General features: G+C 41.3%; 1 protein-coding gene across 3 annotated transcripts; it reads left to right on the forward strand.

Moving 5' to 3' along the window:
* Positions 1-709: 709 nt before the first annotated feature.
* On the forward strand, positions 710-15,878 carry C1GALT1 (core 1 synthase, glycoprotein-N-acetylgalactosamine 3-beta-galactosyltransferase 1). 3 transcript variants are annotated; one of them, XM_071560767.1, is made up of 4 exons: positions 710-804; positions 7,240-7,479; positions 8,621-9,288; positions 11,452-15,878. In XM_071560767.1, the coding sequence occupies exons 2-4, from the start codon at positions 7,257-7,259 to the stop codon at positions 11,659-11,661; spliced, it is 1,101 nt and encodes a 366-aa protein (XP_071416868.1). In that variant the 5' UTR covers positions 710-804; positions 7,240-7,256; the 3' UTR covers positions 11,662-15,878. The 3 variants fall into 3 exon arrangements, with proteins under 3 accessions (XP_071416868.1, XP_071416869.1, XP_071416867.1); XM_071560768.1 differs by lacking the exon at positions 710-804 and adding an exon at positions 1,367-1,564; XM_071560766.1 differs by lacking the exon at positions 710-804 and adding an exon at positions 3,370-3,471.
* Positions 15,879-17,746: the final 1,868 nt, after the last annotated feature.

Raw genomic sequence — 17,746 nt, forward strand, 5'->3', positions numbered from 1 at the left:
TGGCATTATTAGCACCATGCTCTAACCAACTGAGCTCATCTCAATCATCTTAGAGGTCTTTTCCAACCTAAATGATTCTGTGATTCTGTGTGAGCCATCATCTAGAGAAAGAGAACTAAAAATAGATATGAAAATAGAAAGGGCACATCCTGAGGGGGTATTTGTTTTGGAGAAAGGGGGCACAGAAGGAAAATACACAGCCATTTAAAGGGAAAGCTATGGTTTGGACTGAACCCCTGGACAGGCTGGATGAAGCACTGAGAACCATCAGGAGGGAGGAGAAATGGTGAGACACCAAGAACATTGCGTGCAGTGACCTCCATTTACAGAAACACCAGTGGCCCTCAGGAGGGGACCAGTTCTTGTTCACACGTACCTGCACCCAGTACTTACAGAAGCGCAATACAACCCCTGCCCCCCAAAACCCAAAACATAACACAAATCCTCAACCTATTAACTGCAGAGGTGCATTAACTACCCATTGCTTGCAAAATTCTATCCTTCGGCTACATTGTAATGAAAAACACCTTTTAAACCTACAATCTCTCTTATTTAAATAGAATAGGACAGACACCGAGAGAGAAACGTCAGAGCTGTTGGAAAGGTAGGCAGCGGTAGCACAGGGAGATAAGGAGCTATTGCAGCGGGCTCGGTATCCTAGCAACATCCCTTGCAGTTGCCTAATGGTATTTTGGAAGAGCAGCAGCTCCAGACCGGCTGAAGTGAGGGAATGACGGGCTGGAGCGCAGCGGAGCTCTGCAGCCCCGCCTGAGCGTCCCGTACAGCCGCCTCCAGACAGGCAAGGTAACTCGCGGAAGGGCGGACGGACAGCCCTGCCCGGGGCATTTCGCTGCTGGTCGTGCCCGGGGATGCACCGCTGGGGCGCTCTGCCGCTCACCGACCCCTGAATGCTCCGGGGAAGGTGCCGCTCCGCGCTCCCCCGTCCGTCCCGCAACCTCCCCGTTTCCCGGAGACATTTTTTCCCCGCACCCCGTGAAGCCCTGACCGAGCCGCGGAACGCGCCAGCCGAGCGGTCCGCTGCTCTCACGCTGCGGCTGCGGCCCGGGGGCGCCGGCCCCCTCCCGCCACCGCCGCCAGGGCCTCCCCACACGGGAGTACTCGCAGCCTGGCCCAACGACGCGGCCGCACTCCCTGCGGACAAGCGGAGCGGGAAGAGCGGGCCCATTCCCGTCCCCGCGGAGGGAGGGAGGGACACAGCGGGCGGGGCCCGCGCGCTGCCACGCGGCGGGGCGGGAGATGCTGCGGCGGGAAAAGGGTTAAGAGCGCGCGCGCCGGTGAGGCCACGCCCCCAGGCGTTCACCGCCCAATGAGCGGGCGGAGGGGCGGGGCGGGGCCGCTCCCCGGGCCGGCCCCGGGGCGGGCGCGCAGCGCGGCGCGGGGCGGCCGCGGGATGGGGCCGGCACCGCCACCGGCACCCCGGGGCGGCGGGTCCGGCGGGTCCGGCGGCGCGCTCGGGCTCGGCCTCCTGCCCTGCGCGCTGCCAGCGTGTGCTCGTGCGCCGCCGCGCGGCTGATCGCGCGCCGGGACGGCGCCGGCCTGCGAGGTGAGGGAGGGCACGGGGGGACCGGCCGGGCCGGGAGGGGCGGTCAGGCCTCGGGGGACACCGTCCCGCCCGCGGGGGCGACGCGCAGGGAGGCGCGGGAGGGGCCTCCGCCCTCTGGTGACGGGGCGGGAGGAGGTGACCGGGGCGCTGCGCAGGGTGGGCAGGGTGCCCGCGGTGCGGGGCAGCAGGTGCCCGGCTGCCCGCCTGGGAAGGAGAAGCGCCGCAGGACGGGGCTCCTTGGAACAGCGCCAGTGCCTCGGAGACCAGCGCAGGGAGCGAGGTGCCTGTGGAGGGGGAAATCGCTGCTGCCGGCCCCGCAGCAGGGACTTCCTGGGCTGACGTCCTTGGCAAAGGCTGGGTGGGGTGGGAGAGGTCTGGGGAGCCGTGTCGCGGGCACGGGCACTTGTTGCCAAAGGAGGGTGTCAGCTTTTGGAATGAGGAAGGAGGTTACCAAGTCTTTCTTTCCGCTCACCTGTGCTGGGGATTGTTGCACGTCTCATTTCAGTGCAGTTGTTGGCCACTTACGTTTGGTGCCTTGCTTTGGTAGTTTGTATTTTTTTGTAGAACAGGAAGGAGTTTTTTGATGGGAAGAGTTTCTCACCAAAGAAATGCTCACAGCATTAGCTATTTAATTTTTTTTAAGTGAAAAAGTATAATCTGTACTTAGTCGATAGGAAGCTGCAGCAGCTCACAGTAATTCTTGGTGCAGGCAGCATTATGTACAACTTGTGCATATTAGAAGCATATGAATATATAAGGCACCTCACAATAGGTGTTGCTTAGTGAGCAAAGGACCTTTCTATGCATTGCACAGCTAAATAGGTTTTTTCTTCATTGTGACTTGATTTAGTCAGATGTGTTGCTTGACTGTTAAGCACATGGTAGTACAGATCAATTTCATTCCTAATTATGCAGTTCTCCAAGGACATTTACATTCTGTTTCATGTTGGGGCCTCAGAGCTCTCCCCTCGCTTCCTTAAATAAGGAATACAAGAAAGAGCCAGCTATGTATGTAGTTTTAACTATATTTCTCATAGTTGATTCATCAAATCTTAAAGTGATTATGGAATGATACTGGGATAAACATGTGCAAAATCAGAGTTATGTTCCACATTCTGTAAATTTCAAAATCCTAGATTTGATGGTTAGTTGGATCCAGGGTTTTGTTTTGTTTCATTTTTTGTTGAATGTGTTACCTCTTTGAGCAAGTTCAGAAACTTACATGGTCCAAGATTGTGTAAAAGTATTAATTTTAAAGGTAGTTGGGTGGCTTCCTTTTGAATGTTTGGGAATGGGACAAGCTCCATTATCATATATTCATATTGCATAGTTATTCCTAAGTTTCCATTCACTTGGGAGGGTGACCTTATTGCTGTTGTTACAGAGTGAGAGCAGTAATTTAGATTAATATGTTCAAAAGCCCATCACCAGGACTGCACAGTGGGGACAGGCAAGACTCAGTCTCATTGGAGGAAGCAGCCCATAGCTCTGTCGCTGGAGAGCCACCAGCCCCACTGCCCAGGTGTGACAGGAAACAAGAGAAGTCACCAGGAAGGCTGTGTGGAGCAGCTCACAAGATTGAGGGGGCTAACTACCTAGAAAATAAGGGCCATATTTTGGGATGTAGGAGAAAAGTGTCTTGTGAGTGTACAAAATTTATGTAGTGCTCAGGGGTGGGACTAAAGGAAGGAAACAAATACAGGAAAATAAAAGGATAAGATAAAGGGCCTGGTCAGTTGGAAACAAGTAGTTGATCAGTATGTTTGACTGTGCTATGCCTGTCCTCTTTTCTCATTAAGCTGCCCTTCTAACTGTTTTGCTGGACAAGAGGACTCTGCTGCATTTATGTGTGCATGCTGAGCAATATGTGGCAGCAATTGGAGACACACAGTAAATAGGGACACATGGTAAGTAGGGTCTTCTGTGTCTGGTGTGCCAGCAATTGAAGAGATTGGAGTGAGGGTCTAAATGCCAGGAGCTGGAGTGAAGTTCATAAGTCACAGAGGCTGGTGTGTCAGGACTGCTTATAACTGGGGAGACTGGGTTGCACGTGTATTGTCTTGGTAAGTATGCCAGTGTGTGGTTGCTGGTGACTATCATTCAGGGCTATCCAGTGAGTAGATTTAAGAGGCCTGGGAGCCAGGTTTTGAGGCAGTTCTAAGTGTGGGGCAGGTAGTCAGATCAGTGGTTCTTCAATTAGACAATAGAGTAGGGCTCTGGGGAGGTTGAGGGTTCAGAGTTGGCTCCTGAATAGATTGAGGCTCTGAAATCAGTTACTGAAGGGATCCACATTGTTCATAGACATGTATATTTCCCACTAACAGACTTTTGTCCTGGTCAGCTAAGGAGAAGAGCAGCTTAAGGCCAGACCATGTTTGTGTTTGCATGAACACTTGTGTTGATCTGTGTGGTCAGCCATGCATCTTTGCGTGCATAACTATGGGAATATATTCTTAGCCTGGCTGGATCTGAGGACGTGGAGTTGCAGCAGCACTGTCTGCAGTGGACCGCTGGGTTCAGCAGCCCCTAGCACAGGAAAATTTATGTTTTTTGTAAGCTTGAAGATGTAGAAATCACTGACTTGCAAAACTTAAATTTGGAGCCAAATCTAAAATGACTGTTATGTTGTGACAGAATCTGAAAACATATGGTGGCCTGATTGATATGAATAGGGCTATCTACATGAATATCTAAATATCTACATATGTTAAGGCTGCCATGATAGAGTAATGGAGCATAAATTAAATTCAAACCTAGCCTTTTGTTATAGGTGTTCTTTTATATAGTGTCTTTTTTTAACCCAAGAAGTAAAATTAGAAATACTAATAAAAATGGGGATCTTTCAGTGATCTGGTAGGTTTTGCAATTACCTTTTCCTTCTCTGAATGTCATAGAGTCGTAGCATCACAGAATGGTTTGAGATGGAAGGGTCCTTTAAAGACTGTCTAGTCCAACCCCCTGTCACGGGCAGGGGTATCTTTCATTAGATCAGGGTGCTCAAAACCTCGTCCATCCTGGCAATGTACGTTTTGCGTGTCTTTCCCCTGACTAAATCCCTGTGTTGAAAAGAATAGCAACAAAGAGTCTGAGTGGAGGTGCTTATTATAATAACAACTGACCATCCTTTTAGAAATTTTCTGGTTGTAGTGTAATGCTGTAGTGTCTGGTTATCTCTGTGGTCACATTAAAGACTATTTATGACAAATATCAAGATAATATTAAAAAATGAAAATTTCTGTCCAGTTTACTGTTAGAGTTTTATAAACATATGGATATACACCCACACACGTTTATAGTGATCCAGTCTGTTGGTATAAAATTGATAGAACAATAAGCAGATTATTTTAGATTGAAAACTGTAACTAGAGGCATTTCATATCAAATATGAAGTACAACTATCTACCTGCTCTGAGAAATCCTCTTTGTGTGTGAAGTACTGCCAGATCAGCTTCTGATTGACAGAGCACCCAATGTGATGAATGCACTTTTTATTTTTTAGCATTTCCAATACATTTAATTTTTTTCCTAAAGAATCCTATGTAACTTAATTCCATAGTTTAATAAGCAGCAGTTATTTTCAAGTGATTTTCTTTTTTTCTCTCCAAGCAAGAGTAATTTTAACAGTTGTTAGAGCAGATAACTGAAACTGTATGGGAGAGAGACACCTAATAATGAAAAGTAGAACAATGGAGACCTTTTCTTCCAGAGAGTGCTGTAGCTACACTGTGTGCATGCATGGGTTTTTATTTTTTGACCCCTTTTAATATCCTGAAGGAAGATTTTATTGTGGCCATCTCCCGTTGTGTATGGCAAATTTTGAGGGTACTTTGTGGTGATAGATAGGGAAAGCAAACCCAAAAAACTAATGATTTTATTGCAATGGAGCCTTTGCAGTCTCATAGGCTGCTCAGAATCCTCATATTTTCTTCTAAATTTAGTGTTATAAAAGAATACAAATAAAGTGGAAACCAAGTAATTTTTTCAAGGTGCATCACAAATCATTATAGTCAATTTTATACTTTGAGATGTGATGTCTAAAGGCAATCATTTGTCTTGACCAAGATGCAGCACTGAATTGAGGTAAGATAACAGGTGATTAAAAATTCCATAATGTGCTTTCTCATGTTGAAGAACTACAGCTCCTCATCAACCACAATCATGTGAATTTTACACAACCTTACATTTCTTGATTTTTATTTTGTGCTTCAAGTTCTGTTTTCAATTTTCTTTCCTTTTTCTAGCAGTGTAGAAAGAAAAGCATTGTCACATGTTAGAGCTGCTTCATTCTCAAATCTTGATCTGCATGAATTTCTGAAAGTGCCAACCTAACAACGTGCACACCTGCATTCTGTCCTCTCTGTTTGCCCTTCAGGAAGGCAAAAGGACAGACAGACAGACAGACAGACAGCTGGACTTTGGAGTGTGTGCCGCTGCGCAGTGATTCATTCTTGCAGCTTGCTTGGGGACCCTGTTTCCAATAGACTGCACCGCCAATGAGAGAATGGGGTGCAGGCTAAACAAGTTGTTTTGGTGGCTGCAGGTCTTCTCTGATCGATGGATTTCATTGATGCTCTGTACATTCCATAATTTTCTTTTTTTAGCTCCCTAACGCACTTAATTGGATTCTGCCTACTGTCATTAATAATGATCATAATGGAGGGAACATCATCGACTTATTTGTAAGGCTCTGGCTTGAATCCAGTATATATTTAGCAGTCAATGTTTTTGTAGTTCAGTCATGAGTTATTAGAAAATATCACAACTCTTTGCAAAGATGAAAAATTCTCAGGCCTCATCAACTTGAATCTGATTTTCAAGTATTTAATATGTTAAAACTCACACTTGTTTTGGATGTATAAAGTTTAATAAAGACAGTCAGTCAAGTCCTTTAGTTTTTGAGGAGCAAGGGTGTGGCTGAAATGAAGGGGGTTTTTATTACTGGAATACAAGTTTTTGAGGTGTAGCAGAGGCCTTAAGGCTGATGCACTTTCTTCTCTTCCTTTTAAAAATGGGTGTTTCTCTGTGAAAATTCTTCTGAAAGTCTATCCTCAGTATTTCTTAGAAGTGTAAGGAAAATGCCCTAATTTGGGACTAGATGTGCTTTTAAAACTCTTCAAAGCCTGCTTGTGGTTGACATCTGCTAAAGAATTCCTGTAATATGCTCACTCCTGGAGTTTTAAGAACATCGTGTGACCACATTGTTTCTTGACCTGTAGATTGTATCTTGACCTGTTGATCATTATCTTTTAGCTTCATAGAAGACTTAGGTATTACATTTTGTGGGATGAAGAGAATAAAAGTCAACATACATTACGGTTTTATGGAGCTACTGAACTTATTGTATACATTCTTGTATAAATGTTGTATAAATATAATGAATAGGGTTTTTATGTAGAGCCACTATTGTGGTGTATTACTGTCCTTTCTGATTTTAAGCTAAAGAATATGTGGTAGGCCTTTTGCACTAAACTTACCAGTGGATGTACAATTTTACATGGATATTGGCATTGCTACTGTACTTAAATTTCTGTGCAAGCCCAAGGGAGCTGAATCTGAGCTAGAACCGAGCTTGCTGCTTTCAGAGATTTAGTCCTTTATTTCTTCCTATAGTTTTAGATTTTATTTCTGTTTTAAGTGCCTTTAAACTTAATGTATTTTTCATTTGGTTTTGACAGTGTGTTACCTTCAGGAGATGGCCTCTTCTAAGTCTTTGATGAACCTTCTAACCTTCACTTTCGGATCAGCAATAGGATTTTTCATCTGCTATCTTCTGTTCAGCATTATACTAGAAGAGCAAGTTAAGATCCAGCCTCATGTCCTTCATAATGATCCACATGGTCAACACTCAGCAGATACTGATAACAATCAGCTTCAAGGACAAATGAATTTCAATGCAGACACTGGACAGCATAAAGGTATTTTGTTACACCTGGCTAATTAATGTGCTCCCTTTTCATACATTGCAAAATGTTGCTTTCTTCACTGCCAAGAATTTGTATGAATCATTTACTTTCACTTTCCCCATGTTCGGGTTATATCTAAATAACTGAAGTTCTACTGGTTTTCTTTGTTTACATTTTTATTACAGTAGTGGGGTTTTTTTTCTGAGAGTCCAACTATTTGTCCAGCATCTGTATCCGGTCTTGTTTAGAGCAGCAGCAGCTTCTCAAATGAATATTGACATCAAATGGCAACTTTGCTAAGGAGATATATTTCCTAGCATTGTAGATGTGACTGGATTGCTTTTTAGCCTTAAGGAGCTAATTTTGCACCACTTCTAAGTTTTGGTCTAGCCTTTAAGGTAAAGCTATAAAAAAAGAAATTAACTTTTTGATATGATTAGTAACACATGGAATTGGGGCCAGGAGGGAGGGCAGAGGGAGTCACTGTGGGCATGGCTTGCCAAGCTGATTATGGAGCAGTCCAAACACAGTTTGCTGTCAAAGCCAGAAGAAAATTCTCTTGCAGTCTGATTATTTTCCCAGAGAAGGTAGACCCTTCTAATCCTTAAGGAGTACATTTACATTTGACATATCTCATTAAATGAGTTCATTCTAAATCCTAAATACACATCGTGTTTGAGTAGGGACAGCCTGGGTGACAGAAATTGCACTGTAATGCGTATGCTGAAGGTGTCAGTAAATAATGGATTATTTAAACACATTTAAACTGCAAACTTTGTAGTTGTGGAACATTGTTGCAAAGAAATCTGATCTGTGGTTGCATAAAGTATAAGCAGAAATGTTTTGTAGTACCAGTTATGTGGATCTCACTCTCCATGAAATATTCTTTTACATGAGTTAAATCTTTCTGTATGTATCAAGTGAAAATGTTTCTTTGAGGGAAATGAATGCTTTGGCAGCTTGAAAAATGTGTTCCTCATTTCCTTTTGAAACTTTTCATTAGGTTCAATAACTGGTACATTTGGAAGCAAAAGCCTCTTTTCTGCCTACATGTCTTTTCTTATCTAGAAACAGTATCTGGGGGGAGGTTGCTTCTAGTTTGTGTTGCAGTCAAGTCTAATATTGTTTTGTAACTTTCCTCTTTTTTTTATAGATGAGGATAAAAATATTGCAGAGGGTCTATATCAGAAGGTGAAAATACTGTGTTGGGTCATGACTGGACCTCAAAATCTAGAAAAGAAAGCCAAGCATGTTAAGGCCACTTGGGCCCAACGCTGTAATAAAGTACTTTTTATGAGCTCTGAAGAAAATAAAGACTTCCCAACTGTGGGCCTGGAAACCAAAGAAGGCAGAGATCAACTGTACTGGAAGACTATTAAAGCTTTTCAATATGTATATGACCATTATTTTGATGATGCTGATTGGTTTATGAAAGCAGATGATGATACATATGTTATATTGGACAATTTGAGATGGCTTCTTTCAAAATACAGTCCAGAACAACCAATATACTTCGGAAGAAGGTTTAAGCCTTATGTGAAGCAGGGCTACATGAGTGGAGGAGCAGGGTATGTTCTGAGCAAAGAAGCTCTGAAGAGATTTGTTGCTGCATTTAAAACAAACAAATGCTCTCACAGTTCCTCTATTGAAGATCTAGCATTAGGAAAATGCATGGAGATCATTAATGTGGAAGCAGGAGATTCTAGGGATACAAGTGGTAGAGAAACCTTTCATCCCTTCGTTCCAGAACATCACTTAATCAGAGGATTCCTACCAAAAACATTCTGGTACTGGAATTACAATTACTATCCTGCTGTAGAGGTAAGTCCTTAGGAACCTGGTGCTCATTTTGTGAAGTGTATCTTATGAAGTGTATGAGTGTGTGATGTATTAATTAGCAGTTTAATAGCAGCTCACTATATTTTAGAAGAGATTTTTGGTGACATTCTCTGATACATACATTTGTAGATGTGTTAAATACACTGATCAACTAAAGTTGATGCTAAAAACCTGATGTTCCAGAAGATCTTGTGAATCTTAAACTAGTATTGCTGTTTTGCTGCATTTTGTGGACAGCCAAAACTTATGAAACCTTTTTGACATGTTTGTGGTATGTCACCACTCTTACTGTCCATTCTGCTGTGTTCCCCATAACTCACACAAAGTGTCCCCAGCATCTCCACCCAACAGTGCAGTGAGATTCGAGTCCAGTGTGGATCATTCCAGGATGTCTGTGCTCACTGTATAGAGCTGGGTCAAACAGTGTGTCATAGTTACATTAAAGCCTCCTGAAAGAAAGCAAACTTTGCATAAAACCTGTAGAAATAGTCATAATTTTGAGACATTTTCATGACTTTAGTTGGTTAGCATTGTGTAAGAGATGCCCAAGTTACTGGAAGGGCTGGAGGGTAATGGTATGTGTGGTTGTACTTGCTGCTCATCCTTTTCCCTTCAAATATATTCTGCAATATCCTTCTGTCATCACTGATGACTGTGCAGTGTTACCTGCCTTGAACGCTGCACTGCACAACCTGCCCTGCCCTCACTTTTTTATTGAAGGTTGTTAAAACGTGTATGCAAGTGAATTGCATTGTAAAGATTGTAGAAGAATAAATATTGCCTGGGAGGGAAATAAAAACATGAAATGTGGTCAGATTTCCTTGTATAGTTGTATTGGACTCCACTGCCTTCTGTAGAGATGAAGGCAACCAGAGATGGTGAAACTTTTTTTTTTTTAATTCTTTCATTGTAGCAACAAAACTGAAACATTCTCACAGGAAGAACTTCAGATTGTCCTGTAGTGTTCCCCTTCTGAAATTTCCATGTTCAAAAACAAAGCGGAGATGGGGAACCAATTATTTTTCAGAGAGCTTTGAGATCACCATAGATGGAAAAATTCAAGGAGAGGATTTGGGACTTTTTACACATTAAAGCTGAAAAAAAGAGTCTAGTTGTTCAGTACATTCTTTTCATTGTAAAGCTGGATCTATTTTTATACTTGCATTCAGGAGCTGGAGTGTTTCTGTAGCTCCAACCAGCTACGATTTAGTGTGTCAGGAGGCAGCAGCTTTAGTTATGGCTGCAGTGTATGGGTAGCTGAGCTATGGACAGTTCCATCTGTAACTGATCCATAATGGAAATCACCTATTTGATCCTGTCCTGTCATATTTGTGTTTGGATAGAGACTACTTCATCTGGTATCAAAATCAAAATCTTACTAAGTATTGAAAGAATAACAATTACATAACAATCATTCTCTTTAGTATTTAATCTTCGTTCCAATTGGAGTTGAAATATTAGCAGCTCTGCAGTTGAATCTGAAAAAATAACCTTCAGAAAAGCATTCTCAAAGCTGAATTTGAGCTAAAAAATGTAAGTTGTTGCAAATATGTTAACAATGATCTTTTAGCTCTTAAAAATGCTTAGTAGTGTCATTGAAATCAATAAACTTAAAAAAAGAGTCCACAATAATTTGTTAACAACTTTCTGTAAGCAGGAAGTTAGATACTGACAGTGCTGCCAAACTGTGTAATGTGTCAACACTCACTCAGGTGCATGCACACACACATTTTGCTTCTTTGCTCTGTCTGGATGCTGACATAAGTAACAAGCATGTATTGCTTCATATATAAATGGGACATATTTAGGCCTGTTTGCTGCTTCTTAGTTTTGTTTAAACAGCAACATCAAGAATTAAGTATGGAAAAGCAGGAAACCTCTGACATTATTGAGGGCAGCTAGTTTTTTCTCTGGCTTGATCAGAGAAGCAAAAGACTTTGTCAGTTTTCTTTTGAAAAGATGCGTTGACAGATATGTCTGGCGTATTTTGCTTGCCTAACGTTAAGTTTTGAAGTATAAATATGCCTGATGATAGTGAATTTTCTACCATTCAATCAAGTGTTTCTTTGAATTCTTCCTGGATCTGAAATCCAGGACATGCTTTGCAGTTCTTGTTGATTATGTTGCCTTGTTTTTGTGTTTCAGGGTCCTGGATGCTGCTCTGATCTGGCAGTTTCATTCCACTATGTTGATTCTGTGACTATGTATCATTTGGAATATTTGATTTATCATCTTCGTCCGTATGGGTATTTGTTTCGGTACAATCCTGATTTGTCAAAGAACCCAGAAGAGCAGAGCAAAAATGAAGCACTGGAAGATAATCAAAAGCTAAAGCAAAAAAATTCTAACAGATAATTGGACTTTGAAGAAGCCCAAAAGAAGCCAATGTAGAGTGTCTCCTCAAACTTGTGCATGAAGCTTGTGGACTGAAATTACTCCTGGCAATCCTTATTTTGCAAATCAAGTTGTCAGTACTTCCTGTCACTTTGTGTTCAAGAATCTGGTGCTGGCTCTGACTGTTTGGGATAGTGTGACCTTGGAGCCCTGCTCACAAAGATTTGGGGCCCTAAAGCTGTGAAGTAGGAGATTGTTGTATCACACTAATACCTGGAAGAATTTGTATAAAAACCCCATAGTGGATGTGTTCACAGATTCATACAGTATTTCTGTTCCTTTTTCTGTTCTCTATTTCCCTTCTGTTATGTCAGTTCTAACATTAGAAATTGTATGGTGCCCAGTTAAACACTTCATGGTGGCTTTCTCTAGTATTATCAACATCGTGAAGTTACATTGTGTACCTTGCCCTGAAAGGAAGGAAGAGGCACAGTAGTGAGAGTCTCAAGTCAGCTTTGCCTTAACAACAGGCTGGTTATTATGAATAGGCAGAAATTCAGACATAAGATTTATCTGAATTGTTTCAGAAATGGAATTCACTGCTATGAATTACTTTTAAAATTTTTAATCTCTGTTGTACAAAACAATATGAAGTTGGGTCACTGCTGTTTGAAGGAGAAACCTAGAAGTAGTTACTGTTAAGTTTCAGAGGTGTTGTGAGCTGCTTACATATTTGCCTGTGGCTTGTTTTTTCTTTTATTAACTGATCCTGTTGGTTTAATGGATATAAAAATTAATTCCAGCATTTCTCAACACGAGGTAGATGCTTTATGAAGTAGAAGTCTGCCTTCCATGCCACATTGTATGTAAACCAGAAAGAATAGTATCTTAGCAAAGTTACAGTGGCATTATAACAACCTAGTTCAGCAACTGTTATAATTAGTTTGTTTCCATTTAAGTTTCACATCACTGTACTTAGAGATTGAAATTTTACAGATATGACTAAGTCCTGTTCTAAAACTGCAGCAAAGCCAGTTTATTTGGCTGAAGTACTTAAATTTCCCTTTTCTGAACAATTTTTCTCCACTTTAAAAAAATTTCTTCTATATCTGCTTCTTGTTATCTTTTTCAGTACAAAGTGGTTAATGATCCTTATTTTGCTCTTTACAAAGCTGAAGTATATAGTTATTCAGGTAAGCCAGCCTGAATGCAGGAATCTTTCAAAGTGCATTAATTTTCTCCACTACTTTATAAGTATCTCTGCCTCTTAACTGGAAACACTTTCTTGGTGTGCGACAAAATAAGTGTTTTAATTACTGGATTTTTTTCAGAGGCCAAATCTATGTTTTGTAGAATTAATATAAAACTTTATGGTTTTTTCATTTTCACATCGACTGAACAGCAGTATGGGGGATGGGATTGAGCATGACATGTAGTGTGTCTTTATTCCACAGTTGTACAAAAGTTTGTTCATGATTTTATTCCTTTTTACCTTCATCATATTGATGAATTTGGAGATAACCTAATTACCTCCAGTCATTGTTTTGGAAAGGGCACATACTGGTAGCAGACAGCCTTAATTACTACTGCTGTCCTTCAGGATGTTCCTGGAAGATGTTACCATAAAGTACTGGATTTTTTTTTCCAAAGGTAGTTCTAGTACAGATTGGGGCTCTATCTGCTGTCCAACAGTAAAGTCGTGACTTCCTTTCTGACCATTGCTCTGCAGCAATGGTAATTACTGAAACAGCTTGTGGTGTTGAAATGCTGCATACATCTTCTCTGCCTCAGTGTACGCTGAGTTCATATAGTATTAATTAAACGAATAGTTCTTGCAGAGTTGAATCTCTTGGTCTTTCATGAGCAGGGCTGCCTCTGAAGTAGGGACACAACCTTTTTTTTATGGTAATTGACTTAAAAAGAAAATCATAACTGCATTGGTTTAAAAAAGGAAACCGTTTTCAGTTTGCTCCAGTCAGAGGGCTGCTTGTCCAGAGGCCAGTGTATGTTACCATACTGAGAGTTGCCTCCTTCTCTGAGTTAAATGTTTATCCCAAGTGTGGCACAAACCAGTTGCATTGTGAAATGCATGTGGAATTGATAACTCCAGTGGCATTGTTCAAACATGCAGTTAAAATATTCAGGAATACCTAAGGAAGGTATAAAATGAAATCAAGATCCCAACCTAATCTCTTTGTAAATTAAGTCCATGTAGAAGACCTACTGAACTACTATACAGTTCCGTTATTCCTGATTTCTTCCTCTGTCCATCTGTGGGGATTAAAAGATTTTCTACCATAACAGGCAGAATCCTGCATATTTTCTGCAGATTTTTGTTGAATGTTTGCCCTGTGCTGCCCTATCATTTTCTTTTCATTTTCCTTACTATCCTGACTTACCCTGTCTACGGCTTTCTGGTTTCATCCTGCATGAGTCTGAGATGGACAGGAGGAAGCAGATAGTGGGATATTTGAGCTCCGCACAGGTTGTTTGCTGAGGTGGCAAGGTAAACCAGTCACTGCTGAGCTCATGCTGAAGCCTGTTCTCAGCAACAATTCTAATTCTTAGCTGCTGCCCAGTTGGGACTTGTAGGTTTAGCAGGGCAGGATATCCCTTTCCTCAACATGCAGGACCTCAGAGGGACTGGAAAAATAAAGGGGCAAGTTCCATTTCTGAAGGGAATAAGGCTAAGGACATATTACCTGGTGATAAATGCATGGCCTATTTGGAGAAACAAGTAGCCTTTTCTTCAAACATCTGTTCTTGCTTTGTTTTAAAGTGTCCTTGTGCATAGGCCTCTGAATCTATTTCTTTTGCCTTTCTAACAGCACTGCAAAGATTTTTTTTCCTTCCAGAGAAGGTAGAAAAGTATTGGGTTTTACATTCTCTGATTATAACAGAGGCCCGTTGTTCTCTGTTGAATTGTATTGCCATAACCATGAGCTGATGCCTCTGGAATAATTGGTTTGTATCTCACTGCCTTCAGAAGTCTCAGTAGACAAGGTTGGAATGTGAACAGTTAGTATAATTTTCATGTACAAAATTACACTACTATCAGTAGTTTATTATTTCACTCTCAAGTCTTTGTGCTTTGAGAAAGTATTATACGGGTTGTTTAAGCATTTTTGGAGCCCAAGGAAGGCTGTATTTCGGGTGGAGAGACTTTCTAAAGCACAGCAACATGGGCTCACTTAGGCCTTGCAGATTATTGCTCTGTGGTTTGGTTTGGTTTCTAAAAGAGGGTTTTTTATTTTATAAAACCTAAACGTTGCCATTGGCAGTGTAGTGATTTAAATGATCCATCTGAAAATTTAGAACTGTTTTCTTGAAATTACTTGGCAGTGGATGTGGTAGAGTCCCTTAGTGTGACAGAGTGACATTTTAACCTTGTATTAAGTGTTTTTTAGTTCAGAAAGGTTGAGAATGCCAAGAAGTTACCTCTTGATCACTGTTCTTAATCAGAGGAGAGTATTAATCTTTGTTTGCAGAAAAACACCAACTTCAGTCTTCTTTCATTTCCAATTAATTTTTGCAGTCTGTATTGGTCTTAAGAGGTCACACACTGGTGATGTAAACACCACCTCCCATTTTGTGGAAACTCTTTTCCTAGTACCTTTTGCCTTTAAGGACACTTTCTTAGTTTTGCTTTGGTGGGGGTGTATATTAAAAATGACTTTTTCTTCACATGTTGCCATTTGTTCTGTTTTGCTTTCAGAAGTATAAATTTCAGTGAGTAGCTGATAGAGCAGCTCTTATAAATGGTTTGTTATCTGAGCAGGGTGTTTTGTCTCTGTAGGACAGAAAAGTGTGGGTTATTTCTCTTCTGTACCTGCTACTGATGCCGATAGTGCATGCACAATTGAAAATAGACTCCTCAATACAGGACCACTGGGAAAGGCAGTTTTGCCCTTTTTCTGTCAAAAAATTGTCTGTGGAACTCTGAAAGTGTAATTTGCTTTGCTTTACCATATTGTGTTTAAAATATTCCACAAATGTTATTAATAGTCTAAAAGAATTGAATCTTGCTGCTGGACAGTACGTTCCACTTAAAACCTGTGAATGTTTCACTTTGCGGTTATAGGTAGTTGTGTTCCTAATGGCAGATACAAGTTGATGACTTGTCTGGAATGATCACCATAAGGATTTGTTTCTTAAATACCTTCTTTGAAGTGCCTTTCAACAATTTTTAGCATCAAAATTAAGTTGATAATTGAATAAATAAAATAAGTTATCTCATACACAGTTCATGTCTGTCTTCATTTACCCCTCGTGCCTGCCAGTGGTGTGGCATAGCAGCACAGTTTAGCCTAATAAAAACATTCTTATCTTTTTTCTTGGGAGGCTACTGGAAATTGAAAAAGCTTCTCACACTTGCTATGATTCTGTGTGTGTGTGGCTCAGCTTCGTGAATGAAGATTTGAGAAGGGCTGTCCCCATGTGGGTGTGCCCTTCCAGCCTGCGCAGTGGATTTTCAGATGAGGCTCAGCGTGCGCAGAACTGGCCCCACCGTTTAAGTCCTGAGGTTCATCTGCCACAGCCGAGCGAGCTTGGACAGTGACAGTGAAGTCCTCAGGACTAGAATCTACAGCACCCGGCATTTCCCAGGAGGTCTCCCATCCAAGTACTAATCCGGGACTGACCCTGCTGAGCGTCCGAGATCTGACGGGATCGGATGTCAGGGAAGCATTTAACTGCCTTACTATGGTTCTATGATACTATATATACACTATTAATGAATTGCAAGCCATTTTCAAAACAATGATAGTATTGTTTTAAAGTGTTAAATAAGCAAATGCTAGTACCAGATTGACATACACAGGCAGTTGTTTCTGCATTGTCCTGATTTTTCAGTGTCTCCATGTTATTACAGTATTCTGAGTGAACTGACTACAGCTGATACCTCAAAGAGAAAGCAACACTGTTCATAATTAACCACCTTTTGCTTTTTAAAAAATGATCTATCCTTTCAGTGAACCTCTTATTTCTGAAAAAAAGCCCTCTTAAAATTTAAATATTGTGCTTTCTAACCTAGATGTTTGTGCAGAGTAGTATTCAGCAGTAAAGAACATGACACTTAGGCAGGTGGGAGGTGTCCTGACATCCAGAATGCTGGTTGTTGGAGAAGGTGTAGGCACAAGCACAGTTCAGCAGTGTGTTGTTACCTTAAGTACTGTAATAGACCCTGCTAATTCTATTAACCCGGATTAATTAGCTGTTTCATTTTGAAGTGCAGGAAATCAATGACAACCAATCTAACACAAAAGCTGGGATATTTCAGCTAGGGAACAAGAGCCAGTTGAACAGACAATAAAAGCTTCTCTCGAGTTTCAGGCTCAGGTTGTTTTTATGTGGTGCTGCTGTAACTTTCAAACTGTCAGGATCAACCTACACCCAGTGCCTTGCAGGACAATGCGAGTGCCAGAGCAGAGCAAAAGCTACAGCTGCTACTCTGGACAAAACAATGTTCTGCAAGTGTGAGTTTGCTTTGCTTGCTTTTTTTTATTTTATATTAATATGTAACAGACCCCACCTATTTGATTACCAGAAGTTGTAGACATGGGAAAAGGTCTTAAAATCATGGTAAGCTCTTGTAGCCAGTTCACTTACCAGAAAGCATCATGAGATGAAGGGAATTTTCCTAGAGTTCTTCCCTGTGCACTAGTGCCAACCACAAAGTTGTGTAAGTAAACGTATCACACCCAGGAACGGTTATGTTTGTTCTAAGGTGCAGGGAAGATAAGCCTGTATGTTGTTCATTCTACCTCTCGCTGCAGAATGTTTTGCCACCTTTCTTCCTTTCTGACAGTTTCATCTTAAAAAGGCCCTTCCATGAGTTCCAGAAATTTGGTGATGAGTGGCTTATTCTGACAACTATATAAGGAGAAAATCAGAGCCCTGCAGTGAACATTTTAATTGTTCCACACATAAAGAACTTTAACACAGACTTGGGAAAACAGGCAGATCATGGGATCTCACTTTTAGGTTAGGGTGATATTTGGCATTTATAAAGGAAAAGGTTATTCAGAAATGTAGCCTAAGCTCTTCATTTTTTTTAGCTTTCTAATATATGTTCCTTCAAGGGTGCTTAAAATGTCAGTAAAAATTA

This window comes from Pithys albifrons, chromosome 7, assembly GCF_047495875.1.
Source record: "Pithys albifrons albifrons isolate INPA30051 chromosome 7, PitAlb_v1, whole genome shotgun sequence".
Classification (NCBI taxonomy): Eukaryota; Metazoa; Chordata; class Aves; order Passeriformes; family Thamnophilidae; genus Pithys; species Pithys albifrons.

Excerpts from the sequence above, each read along its gene's own strand:
- C1GALT1 (XM_071560767.1), top strand. The coding sequence starts at position 7,257 with ATGGCCTCTTCTAAGTCTTTGATGAACCTTCTAACCTTCACTTTCGGA. Across the intron at positions 7,480-8,620 it reads AGACACTGGACAGCATAAAG|ATGAGGATAAAAATATTGCA; the intron begins GTATTTTGTTAC and ends TTTTTTTTATAG. Across the intron at positions 9,289-11,451 it reads ATTACTATCCTGCTGTAGAG|GGTCCTGGATGCTGCTCTGA; the intron begins GTAAGTCCTTAG and ends TTTGTGTTTCAG.